Below are 25,939 nucleotides of genomic sequence, written 5' to 3' on the forward strand. Positions count from 1 at the left end.
GTTGTATAACTTAAAAGTATGTTTTCGCGGTTACCAGATAATACCGAAACACATTTTTGTGTAGAGAGTGTTTTAGTGTTTTGTTGTAAAGTAATATTTATTTAACAAATCTACTGTTTAAATTATTTCTTTTTTCTTAATCTGTAAACGCTGATTTTACTTTGAAACGCATTAAATCTGGCGCTCTAGTACATCGTTTTCTCCAGCCCATTTAGATGGTTACAGCAAGTCTTCGACCGCAAAAAAATGTCTAAAATTAATGTCACCATTTTCCTCGTAAATAAGCTGCGATTTAATTTTGTGTCTAAATTTAAAACTTTAAAAACAAATTTGGAAGCCGGATACATAAAAACAAGATTCATTTGCATATACATACAACAATTGTCAATTAAAAATATATTCCACGACTAAGTAAATAAAAATTATGAAATTTTAAAAACAGTTGACTATACAGAACACTTTGTGTGTCTCGACCTTCAAATGAATCCATGCATTATTTAATTGAGGAGATTCAATATCATTAATAAAAACTAATTATGTGGTCTTCTAACATTTCTACACAAGGTATATTCTGAGAATAGATGACTAAGAAAATTAACCACATAAATCTGATGAACAGAAAAATAAACTTCAGTGTCTACGTAATGTATGACCCTTTCATGGTTACTTTACCCAAAATACTTTCAGAAACGCTTTCATATACCGTACCTTTTAACACTTCCTTATACATGTAAACAAAGATTTGTCACTAAACAACATCTATTAATATATTTTCCTTGGATTTCAATCAAAGCATCTATCAGAAAAAAATACTGCTATAAGATATTGTGAAAATTATATAAATATATATAAATACTACACACAGAGGGTATTGAGTAGTGTGCACTGATGGTTTTCTCTGCCTACAAAAGTAGTAATTTTTATTCTTGAGACGTAGACCATGTCATGCTCTCTCTCTCTATATGTTTAATGTAAATTATCTTCCTGAACATAGGTTGTGCCGCGACATAAAGCCAATCAAGTAAAAGACAAAACACAGATATTCATTCATTATATGCATATATTCTTCAAGAACAAAACTGAGTATGGCAGACTCTGCAGATACCAGACAAGTCAACTTTTCATACTTTTAAACATTTTGTCAACATTTCACTCTCTCATTCAATAAAGCAAGTAAAAGGATGCATTATTAATCAACTAGTGACAAGACAACCAAGAGTTCCATAAAATATTTCAAAATGCGTCAAGTACATGCTCTCTCTCTCTATATATATATATTCTCAGTTTCATCCTTCATAAATAAAGTGCATATTTAAAGCATTCAGATACATTGCTCAAATAAAATTTTTCTTAGAACTACTAAATGCTTAATGACATCAATTGTCGTGCCTTTGATTAATTTCACTTTCAACAGGCGAATTCTCCTTCTTAAATATTTTTCCTTAAACAAAAGATGAAACTTGCTTATAAAAGTGTTTATGTATTATGCTACTTTTTTCAAAGATCACAATATCATTCTTTTGATTTTAAAAAGGTTAATCAGGCCAATCGTTTTACTTGCAAATCTAGGAACACTTTTTTAATCCAAAGAGGGGTAAAAATGAACATTTGGCAGTAAGATGCTGCGAAATTATTAATTCATGCTCTGTACAAATAGCAAAGAAATAAATAACCCATCCTTAAATATACACTTTTGGTTCAAACACAAGCATAATCATGACATACAGATAAACCAATAAAAAAAAGTTCTCACCACAACATTATCATAGATTTTAATTGATAAAGAATATTCAAAGGTATATCTTGTCACCCATTCACAAAAACGCTGAGATAATATAATTCTTGACAGGAATACGTCAATGCTGGCAAACGAAGGCGACGGACTCCTTAATGCAACATTTAAGATGAAACACACACACACACACCCTCACACACACACACACACACACAAAACTAATCTAGCACCTTCACACCCGGTGCCTTTGTATGATATGTGCGCATGTGTTGGCTTTGGGTATATCTTGAATAAATCATTATTTGGTATGAACACTGGTGAAATTCTGCGTCAATGATTGCTCCCGGTTCCAACAAAGTCCTCGGTATGCCGATTTATGCCGCTAAGCATGGAACAGTTACTGTTGTCTGACGTCACATTCTGAAGTATATCAGCTGAAGATGATGACGTTTTTTTCTCGAATTTCGGTTTGTAGTCTGTAATTGCCACAGTAACGCTTCCAACAGTAACAGATATAGTCTCCGCACTGCTTCTGTCAATTTTGGGGGTCGACCTAGAAATGTTGTATAAAATTAGAAGCAAATGGGTTATTTTTAGGTTTCAGGAAGTCTTTCAACTTGACAAGCAGTTGCTGTAGAAATATGTAAATGAACAACTTGGTGCCTTCAAATTTATGAAGACTAATGGTACATTAGGCGGGAATCTGATGATTAATACGTGAATGATGGTCATTACAGCAGTGACATCCACCGTGACGGTGAATTAATGCAGCATTGTGCTATTCTCAATCTTTATAATAAATAAATTTTACACGATCGTATTTATACCTTTACTGTTATCGTGTCATTAGTTAGAACAGCATCGTATTTATTACAAGTTTAAAAATATGAAATTAAAAATTCTTCAATTATCGAGGAATAAAAACGGTTAACAACACCTAGAAAATTCTTTGTTTATTTTATATTGGTTTGAAAACATATAAATCTTAATGTTAAAAAGAGACAAGTCAAATTCTTAGACTAGGCAGCATATATACAACTGTAGCATACATATTCATTCCACAAGTGCCGTCTGCATTTTGAAGAATGTTAAGACCTATGAAAAGTAATTAGTACGGAGACTGGAATATTCGACAGAAACGCCTCGTCATTCTTATGTAAACATATTTTCACTTGTGCTGACCTTTAGCTTTGACATAACAATCTGAAGATTACAATCCCACTTATATCATTGCACATTGAATTTACAGTGTATAAAATTATATATAAATATATATAATTTCGAAATACCCATGCTTTAAGTATCCTGATTTATTACCTTGCCGACTTCTTCGTGGAATGAGAGTTATTCTTCTCTTTTTTGATAATGAAATTATTACTGGTATTGTTGGCGTGAGTTTCCACACTTTGAGAGTTTGTATTGCTAAGAGTTTTTACATCACAGCTGTCGTTGGAGGAGGAATCGTTAACGAATTCCTCCGATTTATAGTGGTTCCGCTCCTTTTTGGGAGGAGGGGGAGGGGGAGGAGGAGGCACGTACTGTTGTGCTACTTGCTGCGCTGCAATCTGAGCACTCAGCCTGGGTTTCCTGAAAAAAAAAATAATAAAATCCATCAAAAATTCTCTTCATGACGACTTAGATGGTCTCACATACAGTCCTGTTGTGTCAGATCTGCAATGAAATTTTAAACTTAATTCAAATTGATGAAAAACTATCACATATTACAAATGTAAAACTGATTTTCCCTCCATAAAACCACACATTCTTGTTATGTAACAATAACTTGCAAGAATTGTTTCCCTTATGCTATGACCATAAAGAAGAAGATGATCACAGCGAAGATAAATATAAACCAAAGCAAAATCAACATGTCAGCATGTTTTAATTTTAAACAAAGGGTGTGTTCCTTTGCAGCAAAGATAAACTTAGGAACAATTACGCCTTGTGTAACATAAATTAAGGCCGACACTAATGCATACGATATACGGCACAAATAAAGAAACCTGGAATTAACAGACTGCAGGGTTACTAATGTAGGTTACTGGGTTAAAATAAAGTAGAGGCAATTATCATAAGAACACCTTTCCTCAATTAAAGTTTATGAATTTTCACTCAGAGAGAAGAAAATCAAGGCCATTGCATGTTATAAATAAAACTGGGTATCGGTGACCTTGAAAAACCATAAAATTTAATCAAGTCTCACTCGCCAGCGTATTTATGCAAAAATATAAAGAATTTTTTTATGTTTGGTGACTACAAAAGGACACTTAGTGCGAAAGGACACTTTTACACGGAAGAGAAATCGCTAGGATTTCCCAACACTAACTACATTTCGCCAGGTTCTAGTTGAAAAGATTGTCGATCTTGGAAAAAAAATCCCCTGAAATAAAGGTCCCGGTATTTAGGTATTTACTTCTGAAATTGTGATGTCACTCTGCTTTGAGACTCCAGTATATTTCGGAAATATAGAGTTTCAAAACATGTAAAAACACCCCGTTTACATTACGTACAAGTCCCCCCCCCCCCCCCCTTGTACATGTACCTCTATTGATAATAATTTTAAATATTTAACACTAATAAAAACTTGTCTATATTATATGTAGGCAAATAAAAAATATACGAATTATTTGAAATAAAAAGACAGATTTTAATTGTGTCAATATCCTTGTATTTTTTCTTTCCTTAAATGATGGGCCTCAGAACTTAACCCAAACATAATGCAATTAGATTTCTAGATTTTATTATTACCATGCCTTACTAGAATACATATTTGAGCTTAGACTTTGAGTAAAATTGGTTCTTGCAATGTTACCCCGCCTAGCACAATGAATAATCAAATGCCGTATGAAGTGTTACCTTATTATTCGAAGTGGCTCATTTATTTATTAGTATTTATTTAAAGATTATTACTTATAGTACTAAACTAATTTATCCGAGGCGTTGCTCCGTTCATATGCTGTTTTGTTAACTTGTAGTTTGACTAAGTAATACAGGCAGGTATATGGATGTCCTTACATTAATCAAAAAAGAGTTTAATTAAAAACAGGAAGCAGTAGCTTAATCAGATTAGGAAAATTAAGCGACATGTTAATAAGACTTTAACTTAGTGTTCTTAAAACCACCGGAAACATAGTATATAATCGTGCAAACAACAAATAAAGAAAGAAAATATTTATGCAAACCATAAATGTATAGTTTGTACACACACTTTTATACTTCACGTCTTAGTTCGAAGTATTATTCGTGTATGTTCATTATGATCACAATTACATACTATTTAAAACGATGCAGGATCATTATCCTAGAGCTGACTAAAAACTCAGGGTAAGGAGAAAAAATACAATATTCTCGGCTACTTTGTCTCTTTTATCCCATAGACAGCCAAGGTCAACCTGATTTTTATGCAAACGTTTGGAGCCGCCATACATCAACGAGAGAGAAAACTGAAAAGTTCATTTTAAAACCTCAACGAATAACAACATTGGACAAGAAATTATTTAAGAGACCATAAATTACATGTGTCAGGACCATTTACAAACATTTGGAATCCTTTGATCCAAGTTGATATTGTTTTTAAAATAGTAATTAGAGACACATATATCTTAATCATGATCACTCGGTCACTAAAAAGAAGACAGAAATATTGAATGATCTCTACTAAACAATAAGAATTAATTGTAACAAACAACTAATGAAATTCCAAAAACCGACAGCCCCGATGCACATCATAACTCTGTGTATATATAAACGCAGTTTATTTGTAGAGATTTACAACCTTATCTTTAACAGTACGTGTATTTCCTTTTACAGAAAATACTTACAATATAAGTACATAGGTAAGTTAAAGGAGAAAAAAAGTATGTTGAAGACAAAGGAAGGGAAAAATAAAAACAAAACGAAGAAATGCTCTTTAACAATAGAACATCGGGTATTTTGTTCAATTTTCAGACACCATAGACGTTAACGAAAACTTGGCAAATGATCAGGAAAAAAACTGTCCCTACTTCGGAAGTTAATGATGGAAAGCTTCCTTCGCAGCACAAGGAAGCTGACGACAACTTTAAATGGAACTTTACTCCTATCATTTTTCAACCTATATTCAAACTGCCAAAGGATATAGATTGTCTATCCCTTGATAGTTTGTAACAAAGAGCCCCGTCCTCTTATTACGTTGTACATATACAATTATAATAAATAACCTGTAAGGTACCGAGAATCTCCTTATCTCTGTTTTTTTTTGGGGGGGGGGGAGGGGGGGGGGGCTGGGAATGCTTTAATGCTATTTCTTAGCAATACAGAAATATTGTAAAGAAGAAATAAGTATATTCAAATCATTTCTCAGATGATTCAATATTTTTTTTGGCCTGTCATACTCAAACTATAAACAACAGTGTACATTATAAAGTGTTTTGTAAAGTATTACATCTTGACTTCACCTATCTTGTTTGATCAAAACATTCAACAATCATTCAGGTGAGTTATTAACTTACATCTGGAAATAAATTATAACTGTCTGCACCCCTTCAGTGTAAGACAAAACAATGCATTGCTTTCGTCCTCCATTGATACACTTCTGCATACTCTATACAAACATATCTTTGAACAAATGTATCTAATCTAACATGCTTTGGTCTTCTACAATCCCATTAACAATACAATCATCCAAAACAACATGCTCCAAACCTCCCCCGAAGTTTCTCAACATTTGAAACCTCAAGCAAATGGTCCATTACAAAGCACAGCTTTAACGACGTGACACTTCCTCTGGCATCTAGCTTTTAATAAATGACCATGCATGCAGAAACACTACAATAGCTAAGTCTTCTTTCAGCCGATGATTAACAAATTATTTTCTGGTGAAGCAGAAAGAAGCTGGATTCTGTAATCAGACCCCCTGTAAGATTGTCGGGCCAACAGCAGCATCAAATGCATCGTATAGATATCTTTGTAAACTCAAGATCCGTCTACTAATTAGACATCTTCATAGCCGAGTCCACTGAAGAATTGTTCAAGAAAGCTAAATAAAATCATTTCCTTCTTATACATTTTTGTCTTGACTTTATCATGAACAATTAAGTTTTGAGAGTTTTCGGTACATTTTTAAGGATACAATTAGAATTTAAGAGAAAACGGTGCTCTAAATTGCGATAGTCGTATGCAATGATATGTTAATGGGCAAAATATACAATTGTTTTGATTCTAAGACTGGTTATTATTGTAACATACATGTTCAGACTAAGACATTTTCAAACAAATGATTATTCTTCAAGGAAATGTACAGATTTTCAATTTTTAAATGATAAAAAAAATTAAATTCATATATTGATAATACTTAAAGTGGAAAATTTGGGGTATTCTCTCTCTCTCCCCTTCTCCATTCTAATACAGAACCACCTTGCATGTTAACATTAAACTTTACATGCATTTAACATACGTATAAAGTTAAACATGAGAACTAGTTATTCTTTAATTTTTTTCGTTCATTAAAACTTACTTTCATTATCTAAACAAGTCTTCCCTGACATTCACAAAAGACATCTCATTTATATTTTCTTCTTCTCTTTGAACAATATTCCCACGTGAGGTTAAACTGGGATGAACGTGTTCACATTCGATTACATGTGGCTTCGCAATAAAAATGTTGGATCTCTTAAACTTGTATACAGTTAGTTACTTAAGGGATAATCCGACATTACACCATTTTAAGTATGAACAATCCATGGGTTGTTTTACCTACCCTCAATCACATTATAAGATATAAAACTAAGGTTACACAGCATCCTAGGGGTTTTATGAATTTGAAAGGAAATGTGTTTTTCCCTATACACCCAGTAGTGGTCATATAAACACAGAAGTGATTGTGCAGTCATAGCTACCAGTGTGAAGGGTAAGAAAATACAGCAATAAGACCAACTCATTTATAAGAAAACCTTTCGTTTCAATTGATTTCAATGATCAATTAATATGATTACAAAATAACTAGAACTACCCACACACATTCGCATTAACTGTCATAATGTGGAATTCTTGGAACGGTGGTGAACACGGATCCAAAAACATGACAAACACTGACTGTGTTCGCTGTCTCAATTGCAAAGATGCAACTGATTTTCCAATGTCCAGATTTTCAAGCACTTGTTTGCATCAGGAGCTATTAGTAATACATTTATTTCATAATCTGGCAATGATTTTGAGTCTTCAATGTTTTTTTCTGATCTTTTTTCCTGTTGCATCCTCCAAAACCGAAATATTCTGATAATATAACTAACTTTACATACAGCTAGGTGGAAATCCAAATTATCTTTTTATAACCAATTAATGAGGATTTACTCGATGAGTAAAACAAAAAAATAATCAATTGTATAGTCATCATGAACACATTAAAAAAAAGGTTTGGATCATTATCACATGCATGCGCTGGATTAACTCATTATAGAAAACATATGGTTATACATCTGCAAATCAAAAAAGTTATACATAGCAAGAAAATTATACGTCAAAGAACAATACAGGAAATTGATTAATCAAAAGATTCATACAAGTGTGAGTGGGACTATATTCTACTACGAACCGATTCCATTCATTTGTTATTTAAAAAATGGGGGAGCGAAGGGGTTACTAAATTTGCCAGATCCCACAGATTAAGCATGTAGTCATAACCTAAAGTCAATGATGCATGAAAATTATGAATGTGTCGTTTATACTACTCATCGTGAGTGTATCTGAAAGTGCAAGAATTACTCACAAAATCAATGAGCGTCTGCTCACTGACAGTTTTAATTTTTTCATTCCTTCTTGACTCCTAGTAACCGATTTCCAATGCACTACTGTCAGTGCACATGTCAAATACTGATGTTTTTGCCGTTTGCTAACCCAAGTTTCGGTTCACACTAAGATATTTTACGAATATTTCAAGAGAATAGATGCAGTATCTTTACATGACCACCCCACCCTCCCTACATACAGACTTTCGATAAGATCAAATATTTCAATAAAACAAATTTTATTGATACACTTCATCTTGTAAGGACTCCGACAGAGCATTTCTTGGAAATAAAGTACAAATGAAATTATACCAAACAACTTCATTGACAATTAGCTTGTATAGAAAATATCATATCATTTGAAATAGCTTGTATAGAAAATACATCATTTCATGGCATATGTCAGTCAGGGTCCACTTTCCCAACTATAGATAGTGTCCAGAAGAGTTTACAGAAAACTAACAAGACAGATCTAACTTGCTGCTATGAGAATTAATGTACTTTAAATAGCATGTGGGAGTGATATCAGACTGTATTGATTGATATTGCCTACTTATATCAATTCAGACAGTTTTCTCTCAATCTTAACAAAATTCAATCAACATCTTGACACTTCACCGAAATGCTATTGCTTACATAAGGAAGCGCATGATATTGCTAGTATTTGACAAATCTAACAGTGAATTCTATTCTAAATTTTGTAACAATCATTAAAATATATATTAGAATTATTTAAATAATATTTTTATTGTTTTTCTTTTTAAATAAAAGACTAGTAAATACATGTAAACTTTGTAATACTGACTAGAAGTAACACACATATATATAAGTCATCTTCATTTATAAAGGGATTATTCTTGTAGGTGCACTTTAAGAAATCATAAAAACATGTCATTTAAATTGGAGGAAACATTCTTCCATCAAAAACGATTCTCCCCCTGACCGACATCTGTGGATCTGTACTTCAGTAAAGAGACACAATATATTACTTAACTGTTACCCTCCCAAAGTATGACGTAACAAGTTTATAAAACAAAACGTCAAAAAAATTCGACAATGCCACTAAGACACAAACATACCCTTCATCTCTTATCTAGTATTTCAACTCTCTGCCAGCCTAAAGGTCATTCAATATGTGTCAGCAACCTGAATGACAGACAGAGGCACTGAAGATAAGATACCCGGACAACAATACACAAAGACTGATAACCAGCCGTGGGATAATTCTCTCTGATAATCTTTCATAGATTTCTTTAATTGCTGAGTCAGGGGAACCCGCCCCTTAAAAACCCGCGCCGTATTACGCACTTTCCCTGACTTGCAGCACAATTTCCAAAACGTTCTGTAGCCCACTGTCTGACACAACGTCATCTTGATACTCATCGCTTTGTTCCACTCCCCTCTGATTTAAATCATTGTTTAAGTTGAATGAAAACAGATTGGATGCATATTAAAACGATTTCGAAGTTCAATGTCATGCACTGGAGAGGGGAAGGTCTAAGCAATCATAGAAGAGGGAATTTACGTCAATTTCCTTCTAAATACAAAAGTGCATTTTCACTGACTTAAAAGTGCCGTCAGTATTTTAAATTCTAAATGGTAAACCTATCATAATAATAATATTATATATATATATATATATATATATATATATATATATATATATATATATATATATATATATATATATATATATATATAAAATATAAAAGGGACAAATCAGAATAAATATCTGCAAGACGTACATAATTTATACTGAAAAACTTTAAATTATTTTTAAAAGTTACCAGAAAAACATTATTGTTTTAACATTTTATAAACATGAACAACTCTAAACATCATGCTTATTTTGTATACTTTTAGAATCTAATGACACCATTCAAACAATCACAAATGGAAATAAAATTTTCATAAAATATATAATAACAAAATAATCAGAATCTCATTTATTCAAAACATAATTCAGTAAAAAATATGTCTACAGAATTCAATAAGAAGATGTACAAGAGAAATTTCAAAAGTTCCATTTTACAGAGATTTTATAACCGTTTTTATAAAAATGCAGTTTGAAGGTGCACATTCTCTTTCATGACATAATGTTTTGCAGCTGGAAAAATGTGTTAATTCTCTAATATTAATAGCCTGAAATCCTTTTAATATATATATAAACTACAAATCATAATCATTTTTGATGAAGCCACCTGAACAAAAACAAAGTATTCCTGAGTTTTTCGCCACATTATTTTACCTAATATAACAAATGCTAAAAACCTCAGAATTCTTTCTTTATCACATCATTTGCTAAACATTCATTTTGATTGTGTCAGGGCATATTGTTTCCTACACAGTAAGCAAGAATACAATATGCGTCAGCAAAATATCATCTGGGAATTTCTTATCCTCTGTATATGAAAAATAATTAAAATACCATGAATTTTAAAGATACAAATAACCAAACTTTTTCCCTATTTTTTTTTTTCAGCAATAAGCCTTCATTAAAAAAATAAAACAATAAGAGAATTTAAATAGCTGATTGATTTTATTGCAGGAAAGTCTTTCAAACTTTGTTACATGTAGATAACCCATATTTTTTTGCAATCATTTCAGGATGACATTGATTTAAAAGTTGATGCTGGAAGCTAACACCCTGGGGTAATCAAATAAGAACAAACTCCAAAAAACCCGTACACATCACCAACTGTGACGTAAATTTCACTGGAAAGTACATATTTAATGCACACAAACTCAATTGAGAAAAAAAAAAAAATCACATTTCTGTTTTCCACTCTAGTGAAGGTCATTTCTACTACTCAGGAGAACTTTTATAAATATACCTGCAGGAAACTATAAATAAGAGGGGCTTTAGAAACAAGACAACTGTTACTATTGTGGGTGGACATCATGCATGCTATACTCTGGGCAGCATCCACTTGGGAATTTCTGCTTTCTCTCAATGCTAAGATATAATTTATCTATTGACTTAACCTTTGCATCAATGCTTTAAGCTGAGCTTTTATAGCTCTTAAATTTGGCTTATAAAATCTTTTGAATGGGGTTAGAGATTAGCAAGCTGAAAATTAGGGCGTGAAGGTACATGTAAATGTATGTGGATTTATGTGGGAAGTACTATTTTGGAAAAGTGATGATTATGGAATGATAATAGTTTATTTTGTAGCTCTTGTGTTATTTCAGTCCATGTAAGTCAGATACCGGCGTTCCAAAATACCTTATATACAAAAAATGTTCTTCAAAATGGAATCAAATTAATTTGTAAACCTGTGCTCAGCATAAAGTTTGTTTCAATGACATTCATCTTGGCAATAGGGTAGAACCCCCCCCCCTTTCATGTTTTCCCCATTCCAGAGAATCCTGAATGGTTTAATGATTTTAAGTAATCTGTAATCTTAATGGAATTCAGGATATTTAAATTTTAGGGACAATGTTGGTGAAAGGCTATCGCCACCCCAACCCCTGTAAACAATGGGATAAACATGAAATATGCATATTTAAGGTCTTCCGTCTTCACGGAAGACCTTATAGTGATTCTACTGTTTCTTATTATTATATTATTTATTTCCCCCCCCCCCCCTTAATTTAGTGCAAGCGATTTCTCAGCAATTATTCAGTGGTTTTCAATGAAATTTTCAGGAATAATGCGCATCTATAGGAACTTGATACATCTTGGAGGAATTTTGAAAATTCGCTTCCGGTGCCAATTTATGGACAATTTCCTGATTTTAAAATGAAATTTTGTCGCCCTTTTTTCAAGAATGGCTAAAGATATGAACTGGAGACTTGTTGGAGATGATAGTAGATAACTTATAGAAGAACAGAATCACTATTTCGTTGGTCGTCGTCACTTCCGGTGGCTTAGGGAAAATAATGATCAATTTCAAGTTTCCTTTTTTAAATCAATACTTACATAACATTATTGCATCTCTTTTGTAGTTTCGAAATATGTTGGTCCCACCGGAAACAAAAACGTCAACTTCCGGTTATAAGAGAAAAACTACAACATTTGAGTATTTTTCTTTCCCATTAATATCTTTTCTAGATAAAGCATTTGAAATGAATTTTAAACATGTTATTTAGACTTACAAATATCTAAGTAACGTCAAATATCTTTGTAAAATTCACTTCCGGTCGCGTGTTTTTCTGACCTCAAAATGAGAAGTTGTCTGAGCAAGATCTCGGAAATGGTGAGAGATTAAGGCACCAAACTTATATGAGCAACAGACCTTAAGAGGTAGGCAAAACCATTTGGTTTTAGAGCGTCAGCCGTCACTTCCGGTCGTCACAGGAAGTGATCAAAGAAATCGAAAATTTCAACTTTTCTTTTTTTAATTAAAAATTGCAGGAAGTGATGCAAAAAGGTAAATGGTTAATGGTTAGCACGTTGAATTTTCACGCTGATGACCAGGGTTAAATTCCAGAGTGTCTGAATTTCTTTTATTTCTTTTTCAGCTTTTTTTTTTGTTCAGAATCGGACGGAAGACCTCTCATTGCTCGCAATGAGTTTCTAGTACAAAAATTGATTGTAAACAATGGCATACATAATTGCCCTAGAAAGTTGAAAGCTTGTCCCATGTTTAACATCTACACCTGGAAAAAAAATCAGCAAACATAAATGTTTCGAAATTCTTCAGCAATCCTGTTATGGCCACTGTGCATCCTTTGGAAGAAAAAAAGACCACTGGTCTCAAATGCTACTGAACACTAGCAATGGAGACCATGATTTGAACAAATTTGAATCTACATGGGGATGTTTGTATATATTACAAGCAATATGACTAATCGTGTGCATAATACTCCAAAAAAGGTTTTTTTTACTGATATCCCTCTTCAATGCAAAGCGCTCACTCCGTGATCGGGAGGTCGTGAGTTCGAATCTCGACCGTGACTGACCTCAGTCGATAAAAAATGGGTACCAACTGTTCCTTCGCCATGCGCTCGGCACTCTGAAGTGAAAGTTGCAGGTCCTTCGGATGAGAACTTAAAAACCGAGGTCCGCGTCACAACAGGCCTTGGCACGATAAAGATCCCTCACTGCTCAATGGTCCTGAGTGCCGAGTAAAGGTCAAAATTTGAAGCCCTTCACTGGTACATGGTGACGTCTCTATATGAGTGAAAAATTCTCAAATGGGACGTAAAACAACATACAATCAATCTTTAATGCAAAGTTAAACTTATACTCCATATTGAAGCCCCACCCTGGCCAACGCCATGATTTGAACAAACTTTAATCTACACTCAGTAGGGAAGCTTCTATAATCGCATAAATTTGTCTTTTCTGGCCCAGTTCTTCTTGTGATTATTACATCTTGTCTTTTTTTTAATTTTCTCCCCTTGAAAGAAGGAATGGTTCTTTTTTTTTTTCTTTTTAACGAACTTCAATCCCCTCCACCCTAGTGTCATGTTGTAAATTCTGAATTTATAGGATGGAAGTAAATACAAAATTTACAACATGACATCTATTTACTGCCACCCGGTAAATTCAAAATTTACATGTCATTAACATGCATTGTAACAAATTTGGTTGAAATTTGCCCATGGGTTTTGCTGAAGAAGTTGAAAATATGATAAAATTACAGACAGAACATGACAGATGCACCCCAGATAATCAGAAAAGCTCACTTGAACTCTAGCTCAGGTGAATTAAAATCAAATACTGTTTTTAGATAAGGTTATTACAGTAATTCCAAATTGTCATCTACACAGTTTTATCAATTGTGAAAAAGGTGAAGTTAATGAACAGTGATAGATCTCATTGATCAATCTCATCTCATATTTATGCCAAATGAAGGGGCAAATTATGACACTTCTAGCTGCCTGCCTTAAGCAGTGGATAGGGTGTTTTGTTCTAGAGTTGTTTCTTATGCGGCAGGTTCAAGTCCTACTGTGGGACATGGAGACCAGTTCTTCAGATGAAACCATAGAAACCAGAGTCCCAGTAGGTGCAGACACCAGAAAGATCCCTTGTTGCTCAATGACCATAAGTGCCGAGTACATCCAAGTTTGATGCTTTCCACTGGCAATTGGTGGTGTCTCAACATAATGAGTGAAAAATTCTCAAAGGGAAGAAAAGCAAACAAACAAAAATATAAGACCCCACCGATCTTTGTCATTTCAGCTCCAATCATTGTTTTCAGAGAAAGAGTTTGGGGTTCTTGAAAATTAGTTGAAATCTAGATGGACAAACTGTAGAGCATTTCAATCCCATTTTAATCATATATAATTCTGTTAAGAAGCCCATGGGCTACAATTATCAACTGAGTCACCTTGGCCTAGCTACTCTTCAGGAGAAGATAAAAACTTTTTGATCCCATATTGTGGCCCCAACCAATCCCCAAAGAGTTCATGATTTAACAAAACTTTAATCTGTACTAGATGAGGATACTAAATATCACAGAGTTCTCCACATTTAAAAATTTAACCACGGAGGAAGCTGCATGAAAGCAAAATGTGATCGAAAGCACAAAAGTGTGTTTGACCTTCTAGACTCCACTTAATCAATGGTTGATTTCAGAGATTTTTATTTTCCATGGCAACACCAATCATTATACAGAATTATGTTTCTTAGTTTTATATAAATGTACTAAGCTGTAAGATGAAACATGTAAAAGTTTTGAAAGAATTTCACAGATTTTTATCATTTTAGTAACCATGGTAACAATGTTTATCCAAATCAAATCAAAGCAAGCTTTACAGAATAAATGTTCCTTCTTGTATGACAGGTTTTATTGAAATCAGACCAAAAAAAGACTGTCATAGTTAAACCTCTTATGAAGAACCCTGAAATCAATATGATTAATGTGATTTCCCGGTTTTGGACAATTTATTTAAGTGTTTCCTATTTATGTTCTTTTTGTAAAATTTGAAACCCCATATTTACCCCTACCACATGATGTACAGGTAAAGACCCATAATACAAAGTAGAGGTACTGTAAGCACCGAGCTCACTAAATGATACCCCTCCCCCCTCATATGAGTAAAATGGTAATGTCAATTTTTTGCTATGTAAAAAGTTTGTTCCAATGACATTCATCTTAGCAATAGGGAAACCTCCCCTTTCAATTTTTTTCCATTCCAGAGAATCCTGAATGATTTAATGATTTTAAGTAATCTGTAGTCTTAATGGATATTTAAATTTTAGGGACAATGTTGGTGAAAGGCATCTCCACCCCCCACCCCCCTTGAACAATGTCAACGCTTACTGCAGGACCTCAGTATTTAAGGTCTCATCAGAAAGACCCATGACTTTCACTTCTAATGCCAGGCGCTTGGCGATGGAACATTCACTACCCATGTTTACATCTTAGGTTTGATGCAGTGAATGAGAATCGAACCTGGGCCCCCTGATCACAAAGCAAATGTCCTACCACTAGGCTTCTGGAGGTGTTGTTTTTGGAAGTAGGTTTATTAAATATATATATTCAATATCTATTCCACATGAATATATTTTCATTTATTGAGGACTCATCCTATTACCCATAGCCATGATCTGAATTTGAATCTGTACTATCTGAGGATGATGTGTATAATGATATACAGTCAAACCCTGTTATCTTGAAATCCATGGGGCCAAGGAAAATCTTCAAGATATCCAAGGGTTCAAGATATTGAGGGTTAAATACATAGAGAAAAGGGAATGGGACTTCCAAATGACTTCAACATATTCATGGTATTTGAGATACCAGTGTTCGAGATATTGAAGTTCAACTGTAATTTATATTGTGGGCCTGCTGTTCTTGAGAAGATTTCTAAGACTATTCCTAAAGACACAAATTTCAAACATTTTAAACTTAATTTCGTTTTACACTATATCCTCTGAGCCAAAGGCTTAAGTGAGCTCTCCTGCTCAAGGGATGCCCAGCATCTGTCTGTCATGTATTGACTGTAAACTTTTCACAATTCTAACTTCTCCAGAATCACTGGACCAATTTAAACCAAACTTACCACAAAGTATCCTTGGAAGAAAGGATCCCAGTATATTCAAATGAAAATCTTGCACTCTTTCAAGGTTGGTGGTTGGTTGTTTGCATGCTTTACATCCCTTTGAGAATTTTTAAAATTATACTGGGATGCCACCACTTGGGAGTAAACAATTTAGACCTGTACTCAGCACTTATGGCTACCGAGCCCAGTGATGGTTTTATTTTCGTGCCAGCATCTACTGTGACAAAGGACTTATATCATACTGTCTCTTCCAAAGGATGGGTCTCCACCTCTCACAGTGGGATTAGAACCCATGACATTAGGATCAACTCTTATTTCACAACTTAAAAAAAAAAATGCTTTCACCACTGTGCCATACGGGCAACCAATCTTTCAAGGGGAAATAATAAAGAAATAGACAAATATGTAAAGGTAATTTTAAAAATCTTCTCTAGAACCACTGAACAAGAAAAGTAAACTTTTGTGAAAACTTCTTTACATAGTGTAGATGCAGGTTTGTTCAATTCCAGGGGTAGGCAGAGTTCTCCAAATTTTAAGATTTTACCATGGAGGAAAGTATTTTTGTGTCACCTGCAGAGCACAGCGACACTTAGGGATCACTTTACCCGGCATCTTTCTTGTCCATCTGTCACACCTTATATCTCAAAAACTGTAAGAAGTAAGGATTTAATATTTTGCAATATGGCTTTTGTAAATTACCATGGTTACGAACCTCGTGACCCTTGACCTCGGCCTTTGACCTACTTTTCAAAATAGTTCATAGTGCCAATTTAAAGCATATTTTTGACATTTAAGAGGTAAGTCTATGCTTTTTAGCATGTGCACTATTTGTCATAAAACATTACGAACAAGATGTGTTTGTGAAACACTGATGCCCCCATATGGCAGCTTATGCGAAGGTTAAAGTTTCTCAAATGCAAGTCAAAATCCAGGCCAAAAGATAAAAAATGTTGATACCCAAAGAAAGGTCTTGTCTCGAGGAATACACCTGTGAAATTTGAAAGACCTAGATACAACTGTTCAAAAGTTATGGCGAAGGTTAAAGTTTTTTAAATAAAAGTCAAACGTCAAGGTCAAGGTCAAAGTGGTTGGTATCCAAAGGAAGATCTTGTCACAATGATTACATATGTGAAGTATGAAAGCCCTAGAACCAACCATTCAAAAGTTATGGCCAAGGTTAAAGTTTTTAAAAAGTAGGTCAAACTCCTAGGTCAAGGTCAAAGGGTCAAAGTGGTTGGTATCCAAAGGAAGATCTTGTCACATGGATTACATATGTGAAGTATGAAAGCCCTAGCATCAACCATTCAAAAGTTATGGCCAAGGTTAAAGTTTTTCAAAAGTAGGTCAAACTCCTAGGTCAAGGTCAAAAGGTCAAAGTGGTTGGTATTCAAAGGAAGGTCTTGTCACAAGGATTACATATGTGAAGTATGAAAGCCCTAGCTCCAACCATTCGAAAGTTATGGCCAAGGTTAAAGTTTTTCAAAAGTAGGTCAAACTCCTAGGTCAAGGTCAAAGTGGTTGATATCCAGAGGAAGATCTTGTCACAAGGAATACACATGTGAAGTTTGAAACCCTAAGCACCAACTGTTCAAAAGTTATGGCCAAGGTTAAAGTTTTTCAAAAGTAGGTCAAAGTCCAAGGTCAAGGTCAAAAGGTCAAAGTTGTTGGTATCCAAAGGAAGGCCTTGTCACAAAGAATACACATGTGAAGTTTGAAACCCCAAGCACCAACTGTTAAGAAGTTATGGCCAAGGTTAAAGTCTCATAAAATTTTGCAAAAGTGGGTCAAACTCCAAGGTCAAGGGCAAAAGGTCAAATATGATGGTACCCAAAGAAAGGTCTTGTCACAAGGAATACACATGTGAAATATGAAAGTCATAGCTCCAACCAATCAAAAGTTATGGGCAAGGTTAAAGTTGACAACAGACAGACAGACAAACAGACAAACGGACAAACAGACAAATGGACAAACAGACAGACAGGACAAAAACAATATACCCCCGGGATCTTTCGATCCGGGGGCATAAAAATACCAGTGTTAAAATCCACTTGACCTTTACCTTTGACCTACTTTGCAAAAAATACCCCGGACAGTTTAATTTAACTTTTGTCTTTTGAATTTTAAGAGGCAAGGTTTTTGATAATTAGCATCTATACATTTGAAACAGTATAATATTCAGTTACTACACAAATTTATATTTAAATACTATGAAAATACATTGGGATGGCTATTCCACAATGGATCGTGCAGACCGACAATTGCAGTAAAACCAGACTGAAATCTCTTCTGGAGGATTGCTGGAAATACTTACTGATAAAATGATAAATAATTATTTCTAATAAATTCAATTTTATATCATTTGAGGGTTGGGAACCATATTTTCTTTGATTGTCAGATTCTATTGCAGTCTTATACTATCTGCAGACGCTTTTTTTTCTATGCAAGCAAGTACATGAACTATCATGCTAGTAGTAAATAAATAGCTGACCACTAACTATTAGATTTATTTACATCTTTAATGAAGCTACAAAGCAAGCGACACATGCGTTCCTTGGAACACTCTAGTTTAAAATATAGTGCACACATGGTACAAATCCCTCAAAATTACATGAAGTACAGAAAACTTTACCCCTTTGAATAGGTATATACACATACTGATCATCACGTAGCTGACTGACTGTTAATTGTCACGCTTCACCATATTTTGCTGTTCAACAACCATGTTTATTATAGGATTAAACTTTCTTTTTGAAAATTTTATCAATGTGTAAACTCTTGACATTTTACTCACAAACTAAATAAAAGTGCGAAGCACTTTTATGTTAAGTTTGTGAGTAAAATGCACATCGATAAAATTTTCAAAAAGAATGTTTAATTCTTATAATTCCAATTACGAAGTTTAATAATTATTTCTCTTTGAAGCCTCCATACAATCCGTTATTTCTATATACAGCATAGGAATACTTTATGTCGAAATGTGGAAATGAAACATAATCGAGATGAACATCGATTAAGTTTAACTTAAATTGTCAAAACATTCAAAAAAACAAACTTATAAAAACTCTTTGAATATTGTTTAAGTCAAAGAATATCGTAAATACAAGTAGACTTCAGAACAATTTGTCCTTGTCCATGTTGACATTAATGACAATCGCTCTAAAATGAAAGTAGCATACCGACGACACCCTTGATTTGCTCTGGTTTGTTTAAAGACGGGAGAGAATATAGGATGTAGAAATATGAATTTGATGCTAATAAGGCAAGAGTCTTAGGTATGTTTCTCTTTCCTATCACCTACCGAGAACTGAGCTGATTTGCTTAGCATTAGGAACAACGATAATATCCTACATGTATGAGAGATTTAAATAAAACTTCACACTCATGATCTGACAGTGACATAAACATAACATTCCCATCTGTCAGTCCTGTATGTCGTCAGTATTGTTTTTATTTAATTTAAAGTTTCTGTAATCATTTAGCTAAAACAGACTAGAAGTAACGATTTATTTCATTTTTTTTTTTACAATAAAAGCTAGACCAAGAAAGTAGTTCTAGTTGAGAGATTTATCGATGTGTAAACTTTTTCTTGAATTTATTCTCGTCCAATCAAAACACAGGAAATCAATTAATACAATTCAGATTGGAATTATTTAGCAATATTCCTGTCTGTGTAGAGTCATAATGTACAAACACAATTAACTACTCAAGTTATTAGACTGCAGGTTTCATTCACAAAATTCAATCATGGAAACCATCGATATTAATGGCTTGTTTAACCATGGTGCACATAAATTTATCCATGATGAGCTGCCATGGTAAAAACCCTTGTGGAGAATCTTGATAAATGTACATACTTCAATGCATGTAAACATACATCACAATATCTACAGAAAGTGTGTTTTGTTTGTTTGTTGTTTAAAGTCCCTCTTGAGAATTTTTCACTCATGTGGATACGCTACCACTTGCCGGTGGAAGGCTGCAAATTTAGACCTATACTCAGCAATCAGGGCCATTGAGTAGTGAGGGATCTTTTTCATGCCAGCACCTACTGCAACACAGGACCTTGGTTTATACGATCTCATCCGAGGGACCGGTCTCCCTGTACCATAGTGGGATTTGAACCCACAACATAAGGATCATATCCTTACACTGCGACTCAAGAGCAAATGCTCTAACCACTGCGCCACACAGGCAACTACAGAAAGTTAGAAAACAAAACAACAAATCTACACTAAAATGACTTAATAAGAGTTTTATTGGTCACTTTTATATAAAAACACATAGTTAATCCATAAACGTCAGCTCAACAGGTCAAGCACAAACTTAAAAATCATTATAGTAGTAAACTGTTCAGTAAACCTAGGTTTAAAGGAAGTAATTGGGACCTCAAATTTTGCTTTCTTATAATCAAGCTTCTTTATATATATCTGTATAAGGAACATGGAAAAGTCTTCTACAAGGTTTGTAGGAGTTTTCTTATAACAGAGGTTCCCTTAGGCCAGAAAAAATAATAGTCTTGTTTCCTGCTACCAGCCTGAAAAAAATAGGGTAGGTAGGTAGGAAAATTATTTTATTTTATATTTTTATTTTATTTTTTTTTCAACAGCATGTTTTGGATATGAACTAATACAAGATCAAATAAAACATGTCACAGGTCAATAGTGTCTTTTAAAATTAAATTTCATGTCTTTTTATGCACAACTCAAGTGGTATTTTATGAAAGTCCATATTTAAAACAAGAATTTCATGAAATGTTTGTTTTGTGTTAACACGGAAACCGATCACGGTGACAGAATGATGAAATTCCGGAAATTCCCGATTTTTTTTTTCCAAACTTAAAAAAAAACTTTAGGGTTGGGTGCAAAAAAATACGGTAGGTCGGGTAGCAGGAAACAAGACTATTATTTTTTTTGGCCTTATAAGCAAGTTCTTTATAACCAAGTTTTACTGTATTAATGATATAATGCTATAGTTTGAAAACACCCTCAATTTTATCCCAAAAGTCCTGCAAGTTATAAAAAATCCAAGCTATGATTAATATAAATTTGTGCAAGTCTTTGTAATCACACACCTTAAGAAATTTATATAACTTCTTATAGACATGTTCATAACAAGAGCACATATTTTTTGATAGGTGCAATGTTTCCATAGCAATTTCAGTTGAATCTCTATCTGTAAATGGAGTTTTTTTTCCATTCAAATATAGCAATACCACTTTTCTAGTAGTATTTATGTGCTTGACCTGTATGATAATGGAATCTTATGTTAATCTCATTCCAAACCCTATATCTGGGAATTATTCACCATGTTTATGCTAACTATACAAAAAGGAATTTTCTGGGAATTTTCTGTCAAAAAGCTACTACTCCATATATCTAGTCACCTTTGTGCAACAAAGTTGACATTGTAGAGAAATCCCCAATAAATCTGTTGCATAGATTGACATGTGGAAATATCCATAATGACCCCTACCTTGTGGATGTCCCTTTCCTGACATCACACATTTCACACTTGTACGCTTCTGCGGGGTTCTGAAATGTGCACACACTGCAATCCCATGATCCTTCATCTATGGGCTTTTGACGTTTTGCCCTGTGAAAAAAAGTTTCAAAGTAAAGTATACCGTATAATTTAAATTACAATTTTCTATCAATTTGAAAACCTGTATTATTTTAGTAATGGTGCACTGTCAACATTTATTGAGTGACAAAGTTAACCTGAACTGCTTTGTAAAAGTTGATATATGAATCAACTCTGACATATAATTGCTGATCAACTTTTACTGCATCAATACCTGGATTCAAAAGAACCAATATCATGATTATAGTGCAACCTAGCCTACAATCAGATTGAAACATTACAAAACATGTGGATGTCAACAATAGGTATGTATTATGGTTAAAAAAAAAACATGGGTGAGATAACATTCACTGGTGACACTGATGTTAGAGGTCCGAAGAAAATCTCTATTTAAAGATATATTGATGCTTTTGATTCTAATAGTATCATAAGCATAAATTACTGTTCCTTTTACACAAAGACCTAATTACTTTTCTTAACACATCTCTAGGTATATTCTATATGTATATGAATCTCTACTTCCATTTGAAACGATAAAAATTCAGGAACTCAGACCTATACTACTTGACCTAGTTACATGTAACTGAAAGAGTGAATGCCTTGGAATAAACAGTGTTCTCTCTTATTACTTATTTAATGCTAAGACGTTCAACAGAATTTTTAAAAATATATGACTCTAAAAGTTATGCTGCGTCCCAGCAATTTTCATTATTTGGAGACTACTTTCCAATATGAGTCCAGAAACATATATAGGTAGAATCTCCCATGGTTTGTTGTTGGATATGATTTTTATCCAAGGAGTTGTGTATTTTTTTTATCCCCAAGCCTTGGCAAGGGGATAAAAAACACACGAGATAGATAAAATTCATATCCAACCACAAACCATAGGAGATTCTTTTCATTACACGTTTTAAACATAGCTATCACTGGGGCTGTCACAGTTCCCCGAAATAACTAAAAACCACAGTCCAAGTTGTTCAGTTCGGTTTCAGTTCCATTTTTACGGATTTCGGTTCGGGTCTGTTTTGTTTATTAGAATATGTTTTCTACAAAAAAATGGTGTCGAAATCAAAAGAATGATGGCGCTAACAGTGATAAATAAACATTACAACTGAATTATACTTCATTCCATGACAAAAATTGTCACGAAAGGATTAGATAATTATCAAAGCTAGCACAAATGGTCATGTTGTAGCTAGTAGTCGGCCTAGTAGTCCTGAACACCGATGTTAAGATGTAAACATGGATTTGTTTTTAAGGTGAATGTAACGTAACAAATAAAGATTTTTTTTGTTTAATTCATGAAATTAAGGCTTGAAAAAGAGGTAATTAACCGAACCAAAAAACCCGAAACCAAACCGAAAATTTACAGAACCGACCTGACCCGACCCGAAAAATTTTGGAACAGCCCTAGCTATCACATATTTTTGCACTGTATTTATACATGTGAGTCCACCTTATTTGACTCTATAATTTTCATGCAAAAGCCATTGTGACGTCACAACTGATCATACGAAAACAATATTGTATGCCTGATATCCACTACATAAGGGAGTAAACATGACAAAATATTACATTGTCTATATATGGGAGACTTAATTTTCCATTAGATTTACAATTGTAGTGGATACATATACGCTATATTAGAGTTATCTTTCTTGAATATTGGATGGAGTGCTCGGTTGTAATTGACAACCGGTGCTACTGTCTGGGATCCGGGCATTCCGTTCCGCAATTTTCGTGACTTGTTCTTTTTAGTTCCTACTATAGAGACATGTTTAATATTTCAGGAGTTTGTCTCCTTGATTCATCATATAAAGACAGAAATTTCCAGTAAAATCATAAGATTAGAGGTAAATATCCACTTCATTCCTTCCCTTGTTGTGAGTTTCATTTGAGTTATTTGCTATAAAGATACCCTACACAAAATATTTTATCTATACAATAAATCTCAACCATTTAAATCTATCTATTGTTAGATCTCAATATTTGTTTCATTCATGACCTAGTTTTGCATGATAATCTGGGAAATGTGCAAGTTAAAAGACCACTGTTACACAAAATAAATTCAACGTTTTTGTAAACAAACTTGTTGGGACTTTATTAAACTTTTGCAATCATTCCATAAATTCTTGTATGTCTTTGAATAAAATATTTATGTCGACATGTAGATGTAATTAATCTTTTCGTTTTTACACGGTAGTTGAGGCATTTACAACACTGTACCAAATTCATCTGAAATGTGCATACATTATCGAGGCAATTCGAAATATTCATGTATCTCTCATTTCGAATAGAGTTCATGTTTAGTGATGAAAAACTCTGAATTTTTTGCAAAGTTACATATTTCAAGAAAAATATCTTTTTTTCAATCATAACTTAGAACATCTGGCAAAGCTCCAAGAGAATTCAACAAAACAATAACAAAGAAAAATGTCAACAAGATGCAAATGATTTGGGTTTTCCAAGACTGCTATCAATTCATGGCTTGATTTGTCGTTTTGGGTTTGATTTTTGTGTTTATGTGTGTTTCTAAATAATTTATCTACCTGCCAGACGATCGTCTCTCGTCCATGGAGGATCAGATCGCCCTCAGCTCCACGATCAGTTCACTGATAAAACGAAGTGCTCAACTTCTCTGTCTCGACAATATGGCGGAAGTATTACATGTGATTTACGTCAACCAATCAAATTACAGCAATGATGGACTAACCCCCGGGGATGTCATTTGGATGTGCAAGAAGCTAGGCGTGGTATTATTAGCATTAATTTAATTAATTTTATCGATAAAGTACCAAAATTATCTACAGTCACGTATGTATCAAACGACTGACCTGCTATCATGCATCTAGATTTCGTTAAAAAATTTAACGTGTCCAACTTGGTTACAGGCCTTAGAATTTCTTAAGATGTTTCAGTATTCGTATAGGGCATTATATATATAAACTTTCTTAAGAAAAAAATATTTATTGACTTTATCTATTTATTTATTAATCCATTCATTTATTGGTAGCATAAATTTGTTTTATAAATTTATTTATTTATTATCTTATTCTCACATATTCTTTTTATTTGTGATTTAAATTTATTCATTCATCGTTTTTTGTACATAAATTGCACACCGTGATATCAAATTTTATGATATTGTAAACTCCAAATTAGAGCGAAAATGAGAAAGGGTGGCTTTAAGTCATATTTTATACTTTGGTTATTTTCTTTAGATCCGTTCAGTAACCGGCAGTCAGTGAAATTCTGACAGATAAGGAATAAAGCGTACAGATCGAAGACCTCATTTTCACAAGTGCTATATGCAAACTGGATAAATAAAAATATACGATTTTCATCTTAAGGTACACATATTTTCAGTCACGTATGAGCTTACGTCAAGTAAAAGACATTTTTTTGTGGCAGATTTGCAGGGTTTTTTTTACCGAGATAATCGAAAATAATAAATGAGAATTTCTAGTTTTAGAGAAACGGGGGAAATGCAATGGTTTTTTTGGGGGGGAACTCTGTATTACTATAATCACAGCACACCCCCCCCCCCCCCTTGGTGTCATGATATAACGTTTTTGTCGGTCATTAATGACGCGCATCTATAAGACGGCATCTGCAACAGAAACAATATTACTCACACATCAATCCTCCTTTTAACGCAGTAAGAAAAAAAAACTGTAACTGATTTTGATTTTTAGCATTATGCAGTGGAATTGTATTCTTATATTTCCATCCTTTTCTCTTTCCTTCCTGCTTTTTTTTTTGAAAACTACGACATAATATAATTAAAAAAAATAAAAAAGCATAATTTTTCAGTCATGAACTTCCAGATGGAGGGTGCTATAAAAATCAAAACAAACAAATTAGTGTCGGTAGAAACAGTTTCCTTTATGCGGAACGTGTTCTC

General features: G+C 33.6%; 1 protein-coding gene across 1 annotated transcript; it reads right to left on the reverse strand.

The window, feature by feature from the left end:
- Positions 1-1,042: 1,042 nt before the first annotated feature.
- LOC133187479 (RING1 and YY1-binding protein-like) lies at positions 1,043-24,725 on the reverse strand. The gene is made up of 4 exons (XM_061322872.1): positions 24,585-24,725; positions 21,928-22,047; positions 3,053-3,322; positions 1,043-2,288 (listed from the first exon to the last, which is right to left on the reverse strand). The coding sequence occupies exons 1-4, from the start codon at positions 24,608-24,610 to the stop codon at positions 2,066-2,068; spliced, it is 639 nt and encodes a 212-aa protein (XP_061178856.1). The 5' UTR covers positions 24,611-24,725; the 3' UTR covers positions 1,043-2,065.
- Between the last annotated feature and the right edge of the window lie 1,214 nt (positions 24,726-25,939).

This window comes from Saccostrea echinata, unplaced genomic scaffold (assembly GCF_033153115.1).
Source record: "Saccostrea echinata isolate AGI-Se365-2 ecotype Australia unplaced genomic scaffold, CSIRO_AGI_Sech_v1 ptg000015l, whole genome shotgun sequence".
Lineage (NCBI taxonomy): Eukaryota > Metazoa > Mollusca > Bivalvia > Ostreida > Ostreidae > Saccostrea > Saccostrea echinata.

Coding starts and splice junctions, on each gene's coding strand:
- LOC133187479 (XM_061322872.1), bottom strand. CDS start 24,610: ATGGACGAGAGACGATCGTCTGGCAG. Junction 22,048..24,584: donor GAGAGACGATCGTCTGGCAG/GTAGATAAATTA, acceptor TTTTTTTCACAG/GGCAAAACGTCAAAAGCCCA. Junction 3,323..21,927: donor AGGAAAGGGACATCCACAAG/GTAGGGGTCATT, acceptor TTTTTTTTTCAG/GAAACCCAGGCTGAGTGCTC.